We start from the raw sequence: 18,083 nt of genomic DNA, 5'->3' as shown, positions 1-18,083 counted from the left end.
TGCAGACCTGCTTCAGCACTTGTGAAGTGTCCTCCCTGCAGGTGGGGAGTAGGGGTTTGAACCCTGGTCCTAGCATGTATCCTTGCTCTTGGTACCATGTGCACATAACCAGATGCATTACCTCCTGGCCCCCCTCAATCAAAATGTTTTTTAAGTAATAAAGACTATGCATTATACATCTGCTTTCCAAAGATATGATGATGGGATTCTTGTTTTACATCTTCTCAAAGGAAGCTCATAACCAATTATTAAGACAATCCAGTCTGTGTGAATCTAAGACATGAGGAAGAAGGATTCTAAAACAAAGGCCCAGTAGCCCAGAGATGTTAGACAGACTGTTGGAGAGAAGGATAGTAACAGAATAGGTGACACACAGTTAAAAATGCAGAGCCAAGAGCCTGCCATTTCTGCCAGTGAACATCATTTCTTAATTAACCTTCTGGGCAGACTAGCCACTTAAATTCCTCCTAGCTTTATTGAGAAATACTTATTCAATACATTATTCAACTTGGAGGTGTACAACAAGGACTTCATATATGTAGACATTGCAAAATGACTCTTGAAATGGCTTTAGCTAACGTATCTAAAACCTCACAGTGTAATAACTTTGAGTGTATGCTGACAGCTTTAGGTATCTACTCTCTTAGCAACTTTAAATGTATAATGCACATTGCCCAAAATAGTCACCTCGCTGTGTAACAAACACATCTAGTCACTTAATTCAATAGTCTTTGACTCAACTACCATGGCTACCCATATAGATGTCTTATGAGGCTGTGAGATATGCTGCGCAGAGTTGGACCATTACTTGCAATCTGATAGGACAAAAAAAAAATACCAGTAGGGAAATATAGAAAGCATACCAACATGTGAACCTAACTTCTGTTTTGTGCCCTCTTCAATATTTCTATCAAATCTTCCTCCTACTTCCCTCCCTCTTTCTCTCCCTCCCTCCACCTCCCTCCTCTTTCTCTCTCTCTCTCTCTCTCTCTCTCTCTCTCTCGTGCAGAAAGAGACAGAGGAAGAAAGGGAAGGAGAGACACCACAGCACTGCTCCACTGTGAAACATTTCCCCTGCCCATGCTACATACAGTGCTCCCAATCAGTGCACCAGGGTCCTTGTGCATGGGAAAGTGTGCTCTGCCAGATGAGCGTCTCACAGCTGCATGCTTTGTGTTCTTTTGTGTAACCATTATGCCTTCTTCCCAGCCCCTCATGCTTTGTGTTCTTAACCTTCATATTTCTTGTTAGCAGTCACGACAAATAATCCACCTTGCTATTTTTTCGCTTCGAGTTCATTTGTTTCCCACTTATTGAAATATCTATATGAACTTCAGATATCTAATATTTAGAGCCAAAATCGAACAGAAGAAAGATGGGGACCCATAGGACAGTATCAAATGAAAGAAGGTAGCATTTAATTTAGTGTCCATTCACTTGTTATGCACTGAGGTGGCTAAGGCAATTTTAGCAAGAGAAGTGGGGGAGGGTGCGGGGCAGAGTGGTGAGACAAGACTGCAGAAAGGATGTGAAACCTCAGACAGATGACTTGGCTGGTCCAAGAGAGAAAGCAACAATGCCTACGGACAGCTTATCTCACTCTCTTCTGCTAATAGCACACACTTTGTCTAGAAAATTGAAGACACTAGGCAGAGTTTATATAGTGTCCTTATTTCTCTCTCATTATTTCATGCTTATTGATTTCTCATGAATTGGAACAATACGTGACACTTGGACTGAATACACCGTATTGAGATCCCGGCACAGCCAACATACAATGCACTCAGTAAGTGGGACTAGAGTCCAGCATAGTCAATGTGTGGACAGAACCCCTGGTTAGGCACACATAGTACTAAGTGCAAGGACCCTCACAATGATCCAGGTTTGAACCCCGGGCTACCACCTGCTGGGGGTTCGCTTCACAAGCAGTGGAGCAGGTCTGCACGTGTCTATCTTTCTCTCTCCCTCTCTAGCTTAGTCGTCTGCAGCTATCTCAAATGAGTGGCAGTTTAAATGTCTGTGACTAGACTGATCTCTTTTGGCATGTCAACCCCAAAACTCAGTCAGCAAATCCATTTCTACTGGTGATATCAGGTCTACTCACCCACTTGATTGTTCCCCTTGGAAGGTCTAAACTGAGCACTGAAGCAGAGTTTGAGATTGATTTCAGCATTCTTGTTGACCAGAGTGATCTTTTCTGGTGTGAAAGAAGCATCTACAGACACATTGGCAATACTCTGTGACCTGGAAGATAGAAATGGAGCGTCATTTGGCCCTCTGTGCCCAGTGAACATTATTATAACCTTTACAAAGTGGACACTGGGCTCATATGACCCAAGTATCCTCTCCACTCTCTACCAAAGCAATTGACTTATTTCTTTATTGACTTTCACCACCAGGGTTATGGATGCGGCTTAGTACCTGCACGATCCACCACTCCTGGTGGTCATTTCTTTTTTCTTCTTTCTTACTTGATATATATATATATATATATATATATAGAGAGAGAGAGAGAGAGAGAGGGAAACTGAGAGAGGAAGAGGAAGACAGACACCTGCACCACTACTTTCTCTCTCTCTCTATCTTCCCCATCTCTCTCAATATCTCTCTATTCTATACAATAAAAATGCAAAAAAAAATGGTGGCCAGGAGCAGTGGATTCATAATGCCAGCACTAAGCATCAGGATAACCCTAGAGGGATAAAATAAGTAAATACAATAAAAATAAAAAGGAAAGGGAGTGTAAAAGGCAAAGTAAGGGAAACAGAATGAGAAAGCTAACACAACAGTGAAGCTTCCTCCAGTGAGGCGAAGGCTCGGCTTACACCTGGGCTGCAGGCAGAATAAAGCACCGTCCAGGTCAGCTGTCTGGTCAGGGTCTTTATTTCTTTATTTTATTTTTTGGTCACTGCTGGGTGTGTCTGCCACTCTAGACTGACTTTTCAATTAGAGACAGAGAGGCAGAAAAAATAGAGAAAGAAAGAAACCTTATCCCCAAACCTTCTTTCAGTGCAGTGGGACCACCAGGCTTCACGCACATGGCAAAGCAGTACACTACCCAATGGAGCTCATTTTTCCAGTCATTTTTTTCAAATTATTATTATTATTATTACTATTATTATTATTTTGCCTCCAGCGTTATTGCTGGGGCTTGGTGCCTGCACTACAAATCCATTGCTCTTGGAGGCTATTTTTTCCCTTTTGTTGCCCCTGTTGTTTATTGTTGCTATTACTATTGTTACTGCTGTGGTTGTTTTTGGAAGACAGAGAGAAATGGAGAGAGGAGGGGAAGACAGAGAAGTAGAGAGAAAGACAGACCTGCTGACCTGCTTCACCACTTATGAAGTGACTCCCCTCCAGATGGGGAGCAGGGTCTCAAACCAGAATCCTTACGTTGGTCCTTGCGCTTTGCGCCATGTTCATTTAACCCGCTGCGTGACCATCCAGCCCCCCATTTTTTCAAATTATTACAAATCATTCTTGACTTTTATTATTTCCACATAAAGGATTTACAATGGGTTCAGAGAGATGAGTCACTGGGCAGGAATCATGTGTTGCCATGCACACATACATACAGGGCAGCACCAGGGCACCAGGGAGAATTCCGGCGCTGTGGCCTTTCTTTCTGAATCTCTCTGAATGAGCAAATCAACAAGGAATGACGAAATTGTAGGTGAGGCAGTGACTCAGAGGAGAAAAAATCAAGACAATGCACTTCATCATTAAAAAATATAAAGGTAGGGTGGGTGTGGAGAATACAGGTCCAAGAAGGATGACAGAGGACCTAGTGGGGGTTGTATTGTTATATGGGAAACTGGGGAATATTATGCATGTACAAACTATTGTATTTAATGTTGAATATAAAACATTAATTCCCCAATAAAGAAATTAAAAATAAAATAAACACATAATATATATATATATATATATATATGTAAATAGTATCACTAACCTCAAAAGCATTGACCTCAGAAACTATACAATGTCAGCACGTAATATTTTTGATGTACTTGCATATTTAAAAAGCATATTTTTGAAATGTATTTATTTATTACTGAACAGAGACCGAGAGAAATTAAGAAGAGAGGGGGAAAGGAGGAGAGAGAAAAGGGGGAAGAGAGAGAGAGACAGAGAAACACCTGAAGCTCTACTTCATGACTCATGAAGCTTTCCCCCTGCAAGTGGGGACCAGGGACTTCAGGGCCTTGAACCCGGTCCTTGCACACTATAGTGTGTGTGTAACCAGGTGTGCTACTCACTGCCTGGCCCCTTGACAGAGATGGATGAATGGTGAATCACATTTTCTTGGGTACTCTTGATAAGATTTATGTTTTTCCCCTCACCAGTCCAACATATCTATTTCTTGCCCTCAAATCCCACGACTCTTGGAATGCTTATCATCTCTCCCTTTGCTCCAAGTCCTACCAGTGTCAATGAAAGGCCATCTAAACCTAAATAATAGGTGTTTGTTTACAGGTAGTAACTTTTTAAAATATTTATTTGTTTATTTTGTTGCCCTTGTTTCACTGATGTTGTTATTACAGTTGTTGGATAGGGCAGAGAGAAATGGAGACAGATGGGGAAGACAGAGAGGGGGAGAGAAAGACAGACACCTGCAGACCTGCTTCACCACCTGTGAACTGACTGCCCTGCAGGTAGGGAGAGGGGGGCCCAAACCGGGATCCTTCTGCTGGTCCTTGCGCTTTCCACCACATGCGCTTAACCCAATGCACTAGCGCCCGACTCCCAGGCAGTTATTTTAAGAAGAGAGCTTATAACCCCATGAGAAGCTGTACTTTATCTGTAGGTCTGAGTGTTCCATATATTTAGGTCATTCTCACGAGGCTTCCTTTCTGCAGCTCAGGTAAGGCCTGTTCCAAAGATAACATTCAGAAATCTCCCAGTTAGCATTTCAGAAGCTTGTTCTCTTGCGCACTTTTCAGCTCACCACTTAGAGAAGAGAAACTTGATTCTAATGTGAATCAAATCATTATTTTCTCCTACACAGACAAACATATTCTTTCTTTTCTATAAACCTTCACACACCAATGTCCCTGACATGGGCTGTATGCGCCTGACAGTCTGTTGTACTTGGTCTGTTAGCACTCACCAAAGCTGAACCACTTGACCAAAGGCACCCACAGACACATCAGTAATGGAATCTCCATTCAGATCTCCGTATCCATCCAAGGATCTCCCAAACAGCTGCAGATGGGCTACATGAGACCCCAGAATTTTCTGAAATAGCAAGATTGACATGAAGTTAAAGTCTATGAGCAACAAAACAGAAAAAGACAAAACTGTCCCAACTACAGTGCTGATATCCTCCGCAGAACCATATTATAGGCTGTCTTTCCTCTCAAAACATTCCATTGGCATTTAGTCACATTTTATCTGACTTGTTGGTCATTCCAGAGATCACATTTCCATCAAAGAAACAACAAATATTTTAACATAAGATCACAACTCAACACAAAGCAATGAAAAAAAATCAGTGAACTGAACAGGTGATATACGTTCAGTCTTGATCCCCCAACCCCAGTTCATGTCCTTCTCCTCCTTATTTAATAAAATGCCTCCCCAGAAACTCCCATCCCTGAGTATGTGTTCCCTATTCCAGTTTTTCTTCATAAAAATTCCTTATCGGGGCTGGGTAGCAGCACAGCGGCTTAAGCACACACGGCGCAAAGCGCAGGAACCGGCATAAGGATCCCAGTTCAAGCCTCCAGCTCCCCACCTGCAGGGGAGTCGTTTCACAAGCGGTGAAGCAGGTCTGCAGGTGTCTATCATTCTCTCCCCTTCTCTGTCTTCCCCTCCTCTCTCCATTTCTCTCTGTCCTATCCAACAACAATGACATCAGTAACAACAATAATAATAGCCACAGCAATGAAAAACAAGGAAAAAAATAGCTTTCAGGAACAGTGGATTCATAGTGCAGGCAGCGAGCCCCAGCAATAACCCAAGAGAACAAATTAAATAAATAAATAAATTCCTTATCATTTATTACCACCTGGGACACTTTATCTTAAAGTTCCACACAACAGCATCTTATCTGTCCTGTCCTTTGCAGTGTGTTAGAGTCTGAACAAGGCTTGCCACACGCAAGAGAAACTTAACAAGTATCTATTGGCTGAGTGAGCCAGCTGTAAAATGAAAAGCATGGGCTGGGTGATGTGCACAACACTCTAGCTCTAACTCCATGACCTCTAACTCCAGAGCAGCATGAACTACCTGGGAATACTTTGAGCGAATGCTGTCCCCATGACCATTATAGATGTACACAGCTCCAGAGTTCTGATTTTCCAAAGGTGAGCCAACGATCACATCATTAAAGCCGTCCATGTTGATGTCAGAGAGCGCCGCAATTGCTGAACCAAACCGAGCATTTTCAACTCCACTGGGACCTTCAAGAAATGTATGCCAATTCAAAATGCCCTTGTAAAGGGATAAAGAGACGACAATTAAAACAAGCCTCACAGCTTTTGTTAATTAAAATTTCATTTGGCAGCAAATTTGCAAACTGCTAAAAATTGATAGGGCTGGGGGTCTGGCAGTGGTGCACTCTGGGTTAAGCACACGTGGCGTGAAGCACAAGGACTCACTTAAAGATCCCAGTTCGAGGACCCCATCCACCACCTGTGGTGTGTGTGTGTGGGGGGGGAATCACTTCACAATCCAGCAGGTCTTCAGGTGTCTGCATATGAAAATTACCTATCATGCAATATTAATGTCTCTTTTTAAAAATATATTTATTTATTCCCTTTTGTTGCCCGTTATTTTATTGTTGTAGTTACTATTTTATTGATGTCGTCATTGTTGGATAGGACAGAGAAATGGAGAGAGGAGGGGAAGACAGCAAGGATGAGAGAAAGACACCTGCAGACCTGTTTCACCACTTGTGAAGCGACTCGCCTGCAGGTAGGAAGCTGGGGGCTCGAACCCGGATCCTTCCGCTGGTCCTTGCGTTTTGCGCCACCTGTGCTTAACCCGCTGCGCTGCCGCCCGACTCTCATAGTAAAGTCTCTTTAGTTTTTAAAAATATAGATGAATTTTTATTTACCAATACTCAAGCATCTGAAACTAAATCCGTTTATTTACTTATTTATTTATCTATTGTTTTACCTTTGTGATAGTAAACAGGTACACTCTTCCTTCTTCTTTCTTTAGGTCACTCATATATGTTGGCGCACCTACCAAAAGCACATCTGTAATGCCGTCTTTATTCACATCCACTGAACACAGCACACTTCCAAAATACGAGCCAATCTGGAGTGGTAAAGTATATTAATTTTTAGAAGTATTAGGATTCATATATTCTCAGGGTCCATTCAACTTTTATTTATTCATTCAACAAGAAATAAATTGTCTATTAACTATAAGGTGCATGACACATAAGAATAAATGACCTAGGGAGTCGGGCTGTAGCGCAGCGAGTTAAGCGCAGGTGGTGCAAAGCACAAGGACCAGTATAAGGATCACGGTTCAAGCCCTGGCTCCCCACCTGCAGGGGAGTCGCTCCACAAGTGGTGACGCAGGTGTGCAGGTGTCTGTCTTTCTCTCCCCCTCTCTGTCTTCCCCTCCTCTCTCCATTTCTCTCTGTCCTATCCAACAACAATGACATCAATGATGACTACAACAATAAAAAAAAAAAACAGCAAGGGCAGCAAAAGGGAATAAATAAATAATAAAAAATATTAAAAAAAAGAATAGATGACCTAGTCTCTTCTTTTAGGTTATGTTTCTTTTTTTAAATAAGGTTTATTTTTATCATTTATTTATTTATTTTTATTTTTATTTTTAATGAGAGACATAAGAGAGAAAGATACGCACAGAAATAGAGACTAGAACACTGCCCATCTCTGGCTTATGGTGATGTTGGGAGCGGAATCTGGGACTTCAGAATATCAGGCATAACCGTTATGCTATTTGCCAACTTGCAGGTAGAATCTTTTTTAAATTTACTTTATTAGTGATTCAATCATGGTTTACACGATTGTAAGGTTTCCAGGGTGCCGTTTCACATCACTCTCACCACCACAGTTCTGTGCCCTCTACCCCACCCTCACCCTGGTTCTCCCCACTTCCTGTGAAGGATAACCACTATAGTTTTCACAAAGGCTTATTTGACTTATTTTTAAATGAATTCGTGTGTTTCCATTCTTTATACTGTATCTATGAATTAGATCATATAGGAAACCATATGTGGTTGTCTTTCAGAGAAATGCAGGTCATTAAGGAACAGATAAAGTCTGCAGCAATATCACTTAAGCACAAACACCAAATCAAAAAACCTCAGGATATTATATTTAAGAATGAAAAGAAGAGTTGTATGAAATATTAAAAAGTACTAGAGAGAATAATGACATCATTTAACAAGACAGAGGATTGTATGCGCGAAAGTGTGTTCTACATAAAATTTCTATATAAATGTATTATATATAGAATGTATTATATCAATGTATTATATATAATTATTCATATCTAATAGATAACATCTATTAGGCAACATAGTATAATAGATAACATATCTATATATTAGGTATAACATATCTAAGATAGAGTTTCTTAAACTGTTCTTGTATGACCAAATTCTTTGCTTGAACATCTTCTATTCCTTTCTTCTTCCCCTTTCATGCTCTCAAGTTGTGTCATATATATTTTTAATTAATTTATTTATTCCTTTTTGTTGCCCTTGTTTTATTGTTGTAGTTATTATTGATGTCACTGTTGTTGGGTAGGACAGAGAAATGGAGAGAGGAGGTGAAGACAGACGGGGGGGAGAGAAAGACAGACACCTGCACACCTGCTTCACCACCTGTGAAGCGACTCCCCTGCAGGTGGGGAGCCGGGGGCTCGAACCGGGATCCTTACACCGGTCCTTGCTTTGTGCCACCTGTGCTTAACCTGCTGCACTATTGCCCGACTCCCATGTTGTGTCATATTTTTATGGCTTGTGTTCCCGGGTCATCATGTTGAGAGTGAAATGTTCCTTGTTTCTTTGTGGCATGTGTTTCACTAACTCTTGAAAGACAAGTCTGTAATGGCATACTTATTTAGTGTGTTTTTTTTTTATGTCCAGTACTGTTTTAATTGCTCCATCCTATTTGAATGATAGTCTTGAAGGGTCAAGACTATGCATGGCTGATAATTTGTCGTCTTTTAAAATCATGAACATACCACTTCACACTCTCCTGGTCTCCATGGCTCCTGTAGAAAAATCGGATGGAAATCTGACTATGCTGTCTTTATTAGTCACTGTCTTCTTTTCCCTGGAAGCTTGCACATTTTTTTTCTTTGTCCTTGACTTTTCAGTTTCACTATGATGTGTCTTGGTGTAGGTCTACTTGGATTTAAGAATCGGGTACGTTTGCCTGCATCCTGAACATCTATATCCTTACTATAACCTAGTTTTGGAAAAATTTCTGTTATTATCTCTTTGAATATGGCTTTTGTTCCCTTCTTCCTATCTTATCTTTCTGAGAGCCCTATAATTCTGATATTTGTTTTTCTGATGATGTCTTCTATTTCTCAAAAAAATGCTTCATTTTCCCCAAATCTCTCTCCTACTTTGAATTCAAAGCCTATGGCCAGACTGTCTTCTATATTTGATGTTCCCTCTTCCACACGGGGAAGCCTGAACTACTATTGGAGGCTGGAATGTATTCAGAGTCAGTCCTTCACACCTTGTAACTCTGTTTTCAAGTTACTCATTTTCTTATCAAGTAAATCTTTGAAGTCATTGATTTCTTTCTGAATCCATTTGTCCATATTAAATTGAGAGCTTCGCATTTCTTCAAGCTTCCTGGCAATGCATTCTTTAAATTCTTTCTCTGATAGTGCCTCTGGGCTTACATCATTAAGTCTTTGTGCTTCTGGTGGTTTTGCAAAACCAGAGTTTTCCTAGTATGACCCATCTGTTCCGGTTTCTGTTCCTGCCCACAGGTGATGCTGGCTTCTCCTTTGTTCCTGCAAGTAGGAACTCTGCTTTGAGGTCAAAGTCACTTTTCTTCTGCAGGGCAGTCTGCCCCTGATTACGAGGGTCTCTGTGGCAGCTGGGACCCCTTAACATTTGATAGGCTTCACTGAAGCCACAAGGATACTGTGTTCCCTCCTCCGGTTCCTCTAGATGATTCCTTGGAATCTTTTCAGACCTGTGGCTTCTACCGCTCAAATGGCAGTTCCGAGCTCTTTTGAAGCCACCAGGGCCCTTTAAGTCTGCTGTGTGGGTTTGAAGCTCCCTGGCAACATGTGCTGTTTAGTGTTTGAGTCCTTCTCTTCCTCCCTTTCCGATCCCACTGTCCGTGCACAATTACCAGCCTTCGGATAGTGATGTTCCTTTCTATTTTCTTTCCTTTTATCTTTTTAATTTTATTTATTTATTTTCCCTTTTGTTGCCCTTGTTGTCTTTTTATTGTTGTTGTAGTTATTATTGTTGTTATTGATGTTGGCATTGTTGGATAGGACAGAGAAATGGAGAGAGGAAGGGAAGACAGAGAGGGGGAGAGAAAGAGACACCTGCAGACCTGCTTCACCGCTGGTGAAGCGACTCCCCTGCAGGTGGGGCGCCGGGGGCTCAAACCGGGATCTTTACCAGTCCTTTTGCTTTGTGCCACATGTGCTTAACCTGTTGCGCTACCACCCAACTCCCTCTGTTTTCTTTTTTTTATTCTTTTTATTATCTTAATTTATTCATTAGAGACATCCAGAAATCAAGAGGTAAGGGGAAGGTAGGGAGGAAAGAAGACAGAAACACCTGCAACACTGCTTCACCACTGGCAAAGCTTCTCCCCTGCAAGTGAGGGTCTGGGGCTTGAACCTGGGTCCCTGTGCATGGTAATGTGTGTAAAATAGATTTTAAGTTATACAAAGGCAAGTTCCAAATGCTATGTGGTAAGAGTGCTAAAAAATCATGAAGGTTGAGAATATTTAAGTGTTATTCGAATTGCATCTCTCCCTCTAAACATAAAGTAATAAAACACTTTTTAAAAGAAATGTTTAAATGTATGGAGATCAGAGAAGGAGTCATAGGACAGACATTCAGTTCTACGTCTACTGTTTTCCCCACCTGCTCCCAGTTGTCCCTAAAATGAGTTCACCTGCCAAGCATGGACGTTACCTGATCACCTCTATGAGACTGAATAACTGTGACATTTCCCTTCTCATTTACACTGTACAGCACTATCTGGCCCGTGTAATTAGCCCGGGGAGCACCAGCAACAAAACGGATGCCTTTTCCAGTAGAAATTGCAGCCACAGAGTAACCTAGGAATAAAAGTCACAGCGTAAGCACTGCGGAATATCTCAGTGAAAGAGAGACTATAGGTGAGTGGAGGTTCCTCACTGGTCAGTGCTGATACACATTTCCCACAGTTCCTGGCTCTGTGACTGAGCACACAGCTTCTTGTTACTAAGATGAACTGCTCCTGCCATTCCACCGCAGCACTGCCTCGGCTGGGTGGTATATAGTAGATTCTGGGTTGTTCCTACAAGTCACCTACAAACCTGGAACTCATCCAGTATTTTCTGAGTCAACCTTGAAACGAATTTAAAAGACATCATGGCTCAATGGAGAGCAGACAGGCAATGAAATTAAGACAGTCCCAGGTGAAAACTCAAACTGTCCTGTTTGCTAAGTTACTTACATTAGGCAGGTTATACATTTTTCTGGTTGTCAGAAGGTAAGATAAAAAGACAATAAGGACAATAACTCTATCCTCAAAGGGTTATTTGAAAGGAAAAAAAAATTATGCACCTAGAATTGCCGTTCCAGGAACTTATTCCATTGTAGGTGTTCAAACTCAGTAAGTGCTTATTTTAGGGAGAAAAAGACTGAGAACTAGAATAATATGACTCACTCTATTGGATTTTAAAATATCTCCATTATGGAGAAACACAATTATATCCCAGGAATAAAAGCCACTTATACAGCAAGAAGAAATTAGCAAATATAATGAAGCATTTCATTAAGTGGTTATGGGCTAAGATTAGATTGGCGAAGAAGCAAATACATATGTGTAAGTATAGTGATTTGGTGGGAGTTCAAGGGCTCGCTGAACTGACCCTGGGATTCAAGGAGAGGTTGATACAAAGAGAAGCAGCATCTTATTCATATGCGGACCTTAAAAAGCAAGCACACGAGAAAACAGTAAGGGAAAACACAAAATGAAACAGGCTGTGTATAGTATATTGAACCACCACAAAGGACTCTGGGGAAGGAGAGGTGTGGAGGAGACAGAAGTGACTTTGAGGTCCTGGTGCAAAATGGTGGGAAATGACCTCAGTTGGGGTCGAGAATGTTCTGAAAACACATCTCACAGGGAATGAGAAATGGCACCAAGGTGTTAACAACTGTACTGTGAACTATTAACCTCCCAAGAAAGTGGCTGGAAATACAGATGAAAAAGGAAGGAAGGAAGGAAGGAAGGAAGGAAGGAAGGAAGGAAGGAAGGAAGGAAGGAAGGAGCTTGAATTAGCTACATGATTTGCTGTCATAGTTTACCTAAGTATGAACTATGATTTCTATCTTGCAGAATCTGGTCAAAGGCTTGTTTAGGGAATATCAAGTTCTCACGAGATGTGTGTTGGACAATAGTCCCACTCCAGTCATATGCTCCTACGGCCCCCAGCATCAGAATGTCCTGAAATGATTGAAAAATGATAATCATTAAATCGCCTTTAATTAATACAACTCCAAGGTAGGCAAAACACTATGATAAATAAGCTGGATTTCAGTAACTAATCATAAGCACAATGAAGTAAATTAGGTGAATATATGCAGACCTATATCAGAAGCACTGTGCATATTTCTGCTGGAGGACAAGCCTTTTCATGGGCACTGTTACCTGAGGCTCTATGGGGTGTGATGGCTTATACCGATAAATCTATAGTGCTATCTATAAAAGAGAACAAAGCCATTTTGAATTTCCCATTCAACGGCACGCATGTGCAAATGCTGAGCAGCTATGAACTGCTAGAGAAGAATCAGAAGAGAGACTCCGGTCCCACAGACTCAGAAGAAAAGCTCACGGAGGTGTATGAGGCACGTTTGACAACAGGAAGCACATGGGCAGGAAGAAAACAGGAACTTCTGCCATCTTAGGCATGTCTTGGGAGGCCATTTGGACTCATTCTATTTTCAACTTGCTTCCTCTTCTTCGCAATGTTCTCCTACCATCTCGACTCTACACCGCCCCCCCCCCCCCCAGCTGTTTGAAAATAGCCCAGCTAAGAAAGGCATTTGGAGTCTGACTTTTTAAATTTATGTGAAGGAAATCATCTGTCAGTAACCTTTGCCTGGGACAAGGGAACATAAACTAAGCTAGATGGATTCCAACCAATCTGAATATACAAAAGCTACAAATTATTGAGGAAGGTAGGGTTGGAAAGGTTGGGATTCATTATCTTTAAAGTTTTTGTTCTTAAGGAACCACACCGAAGATACAGCTCTGGATTGCAGTGGTGAAGTCACTAAAACACAGCAAATAGGGAGATGACATATTTCATTTTGAGCCTGAGAGAGACCATGAAATCAGTCATGTGAATGATTGTTATAAAACTGGGACTCTGAGTATGGGCTGCAGGAAAAGGTTTCAGAAAAAGAAAGGAAGGAAGGAAGGATGGAAGGAAGGAAGGAAGGAAGGAAGGAAGGAAGGAAGGAAGGAAAGAAGAAAGGAAAAGAAAATCCAGGATACTAGTTACAAAATTTGTGGGGAGCCTGGCGGTGGCGCAGCGGGTTAAGCGTACATGGCAGAAAGCACAGGAACCAGTGTAAGGATCCCGGTTCGAACCCCCGGCTCCCCATCTGCAGGGGAGTCGCTTCCCAGGCGGTGAAGCAGGTCTGCAGGTGTCTGTCTTTCTCTCCCCCTCTCTGTCTTCCCCTCCTCTCTCCATTTCTCTCTGTCCTATCCAACAACGACAACAACAACAGCAATAACAAGAAGAACAACGATAATAAACAACAAGGGCAACAAAAGGGGAAAAATGTTTTTAATTTGTTGTATGGAGATTTTTTTTTTTTTTGCACAAAGACTTAACTTCAGTGAACACTACTCTCTAATGATTGATAATTCAGAAAAAGTTAGCACTGTTATTGCTTTTCTAGAATGTAAGCTGATCCTGGTCTTATGTTGCTGAGGTCTTATGCTCTGAGTTCCTGTTTCCTAAATGTTTCTGAGTCATGCGTCTCCTCATCCCTTTTATTACTCCCTTTGCATTCTGAGTAGAATTAGAATCAAGCCTGGGAGAGGGGGATTTCTGATAAACAACACACCTCTCTGAACTGTCTTTGTTGTTGTTTTGCCTCCAGCATTATCACTGGGGCTTGGTGGGTGCCATCACTATAAATCCACTGCTCTTGGCTGTCAGTTTTTCCATTTTATTCGACAGGACAGACAGAAATTGAGAGAGATGGGGAGACAGAGAGGGAGAGAGAAAGAAAGATACCTGCAGACCTGCTTCCCCGCTGGTGAAGTGTCCCCACTGCAGGTGGGGAGTAAGGGCTCAAACTCAGGACCTCGCACTTAAGCACTTAAGCAGGTACCCCACTGCCCGGCCCCAAACTAAAGGTCTTTCTAGTTCACATTTTCCCTAACATCCTTGTTTTTTGTTTTTTTGGTTTTTTCCAACACTTTCTCCCTCTGCTTTCATAAAAGATGTACTATGACAAGTCACCAATGACAGCAATAACAAGAGTCTGCAGTTTTAGCAAATTCCTACTCATTAACTGAGTTAGAGGAAACTCCTGCAATAATAATGCCGTGAAGTAACTTAGTGCCTATTCTATGGAGTGCTCAAAGGCTTTCTTGTATATTATCATTATTTTCCAATATAAAGTCCCTGTGAAATCGGGAAGGGAAGGCAGTGTTAACCTTCAGCTTTAGACAGTAAGCCAGCAGCACAAAGAAACTCAGTGACTATGAACTAGGAAGCAGCCCTGTTGATCATTAGACGGCTGTTTTACCCACAAGCCTGCCATGCCCAGAAGTGTCAAGCCAAATGACAGCATGGCTGGATGTTATCTGATATACACACATTTTGAGGAGCAAAATCTGCGCTGAATCCCACTTGTGACATTTCCAGCTGGAAGTTCTCTCCCCCTTGCCGAGTGCCTGGGAAACAGTAATTTCAAAAGTTACATATAACATTCTCAACTGTAGAATCAAACTTTCAAAGAGATACATATATACAGTTCTGATGTTCACTTAAAAGTGTTGAGCTGACAGATAACAGGAAGTAGAACTCCCTGAAGGAGGCATTCTAAAAATCCCTAATAGCGGGGTTGGGGAAGGGAGGTCACCTAGTACAGTGCATGTGTTACCGTGGTTGAGGACCTGGATTCAAGACCACAGTCCCTGCCTGCAGGGGAAAAATTTCACAAGCAGTAGAGCAGTGCAGCAGGTGTTACTTTTTGTCTCTCCTTCTCTCTCCAAGTTTCTCAGCCTCTAATATATATATATATATAAAACAAGAATAAAAATGACCTATGAGGGAGTTGGACGGTAGCACAGTGGGTTAAGCGCACATGGTCCAAAGCTCAAGGACCTGCATAACGATCCCGGTTCAAGCCCCGGGCTCCCCACCTGCAGGGGAGTCACTTCACAGGCGGTGAAGCAGGTCTGCAGGTGTCTGTCTTTCTCTCCCCCTCTCGGTCTTCCCCTCTTCTCTCCATTTCTCTCTGTCCTATCCAACAACGATGGCATCAATAACAACAACAATAACTACAACAATTAAAAAAAGGGCAACAAAAGGGAAAATAAAATTTAAAAGTTTTTTTAAATGACCTGAGTGGTAAAGTCATCATGTAGGCCCTGAGACCAAGCATTATCATTGGTGGAAAATAATCCAAAATACTTTCAGATAGTGTTTGAAGTTAGCATATGACTTTTTCCTTCTCTGATGTCATATATTTATGATTTTACTACTCTGGGCTGACTTCTTCAGATCGAGGCTTTGAAAGAGGTAGAAACAACATAACATTGAGCTTCCCTAGAGGGCTGTACTATTCCAATCCAAAGGATCAGCGCTCAGATCTGGACCTTGAACAAGGCAAGTAAGGAAGGCACCCTAAAGGATGATCTCTCTCTCTCTCTGATCTTTGGTTTAATCTTGGTTAAATACACCTATTGGTATATTTATGGATTTCCTGATGTCCAGGAATAGCCAGCGAAAGGATGAAGTCAGATGAAAATTGAGATGATGGTTCCTTCCTTCCTTCCTTCCTTCCTTCCTTCCTTCGTTTCTTCCTTCTTCTGTCTTCCTTCCTTTCATTTTTTCTTTCTTTCTCTTTCTGTCACTATAACTATTAAATTAGCCAATTTTCTGCTTTAGAATATTAATACTGATAAATGCACATTTCACTTAGATGCAATTGGAGGAATTAGGTGACTGGTCTGTACTGATGACTGTATTGGGTTAGGTTTCAGGAACCAAGGTTCACAGCTGTGTAGGAATTTTACCAACTGGGAAGTCTGTCCTAATTCCATGCATGTTTGCCTCTGAGAGTATTACCATAAAACTGATGAATGCTTATTTTCCACACAGGCTGGGACACTGGTTATAGTTCACTAATATTCACCAAAGAAGGAAGCGAAATTCCAGGACTGTCAATTTAATATAAATTAAAAATAAAGGAAAAAATAAATACACCAGGACATAGTCACTTGATTAGGAAATATAGAAAGATGAGTCGAGATACGCTTAACCAGGCAGAGTGAGACTCCTCACAGGCCACAACAGCAAAAAATATAGAAATCATTTCTTTCGAGCTTTGAGACTATTCTGGTTACTCTTATGTCACCATAAATCAAGTTACTACTTCAGGAATCCAAATAGTTTTCTTTTCTTTTTGCCTCCAGTGTTATTTCTAGGGCTCAGTGCCTACATCTCGAATCCACTGCTCCTGGAGGCTTTTTTTCCCCCTTTTGTTATCCTTGTCTTGTTTTTTTTTTAATCGCTGTTGTGGTTATTCTTGTTTTTATTTAATCGCTGTTGTCATTGATGTCATTGTTGTTGGATAGGACAGAGAGAAATGGAGAGAGGAAAAGAAGACAGAAATGGAGAGAGAAAGATAAACACCTGCAGACCTGCTTCACAGCTTGTGAAGCGGACCCCTCCCCCAGCCCCCACAGGTGCAGAGCTGGGGCTAGAACTGGGATCCTTACACTGGTCCTTGAGCTTCGCGCCTTGTGCGCATAACCCACTGCACTACAGCCTGACCCCTAATAGTTTTATTTTCTCTCAGGGAACATTTGATGGTGATTTAAACAAGTTGGAAGCACTGCAAGAAGCTTAAGAAACAATAAAACATTTTTGGGTAGTGTCTTCCGGTGGATAATCAGATGAAGATTAGATTCTAGGAACGAACATTTAATCCATGCAATCCTTTTGAGTCCAGCTTCTAAAGCAATATTTCATATATATAGTAGGTGCTCAATAAAATATGCTTTTTATTTCTGAATGTTAGTTTAGACAGCCATCAGGAAATACAACCAGCGTCACGTGAACTTTTGATCACTTAGAAAATACACTCCATACAATTAGCTCTTAAGTATATAATGTTTCTATGGTGATTATATCTTCCTAGATGACATAGATTACTTTTAAACACATTTTGTTTTATAAACATGAGAAAGTGAGAACCAGAGCATCACCACTGCACACAGATGTCAGAACTCTCCACCCGGGCCCCTATATAAATTCTTACAGAACTGATATGTAAAATGTTTCTACAAAATCTGAACTATGGGACTTGTTGGTGCTCAACACCTGGTTAAGCACACATGTTACAGTGATAAAGGACCCAGGTTTGAGCCCCTGGTTTCCATCTGCAGAGGGAAAGCTTTGCAAGTGGTGAAACAGTGCTGCAGATCTCTCTCTCTCTCTCCATATATATATCCCCTACTCTCTCAATTTCTGGCTGTCTCTATCCAATAAATAAAGATAATAGAAAATATGAATTATTAAAATTTCATATATCAGAATGAAGTTTTTGCTTTCTCTTACTCTCTCATTAACAAGTACATAAATTATTTCTCAATACATATACAATTCTGCAATAGACACATACTTAACATTTCAGAAATCTT

General features: G+C 41.3%; 1 protein-coding gene across 2 annotated transcripts in view; it reads right to left on the bottom strand.

The window, feature by feature from the left end:
• ITGA2 (integrin subunit alpha 2) overlaps positions 1–18,083 on the bottom strand; it is a 119,836-nt gene that overhangs the window by 43,676 nt on the left and 58,077 nt on the right. For both annotated transcript variants that reach the window (XM_060191024.1, XM_060191025.1), the window contains exons 10-16: positions 15,031–15,107; positions 12,500–12,638; positions 11,117–11,262; positions 7,123–7,266; positions 6,232–6,435; positions 5,111–5,238; positions 2,105–2,244 (exon numbers count right to left, since the gene is read on the bottom strand). In XM_060191024.1, coding sequence (XP_060047007.1) covers positions 2,105–2,244; positions 5,111–5,238; positions 6,232–6,435; positions 7,123–7,266; positions 11,117–11,262; positions 12,500–12,638; positions 15,031–15,107 — 978 coding nt within the window. The remainder of the gene's footprint in view (positions 1–2,104; positions 2,245–5,110; positions 5,239–6,231; positions 6,436–7,122; positions 7,267–11,116; positions 11,263–12,499; positions 12,639–15,030; positions 15,108–18,083) is intronic.

The sequence above is a fragment of the Erinaceus europaeus genome, chromosome 5 (genome assembly GCF_950295315.1).
Source record: "Erinaceus europaeus chromosome 5, mEriEur2.1, whole genome shotgun sequence".
NCBI lineage: Eukaryota > Metazoa > Chordata > Mammalia > Eulipotyphla > Erinaceidae > Erinaceus > Erinaceus europaeus.
This window is presented reverse-complemented; position numbering and strand designations above follow the sequence as displayed.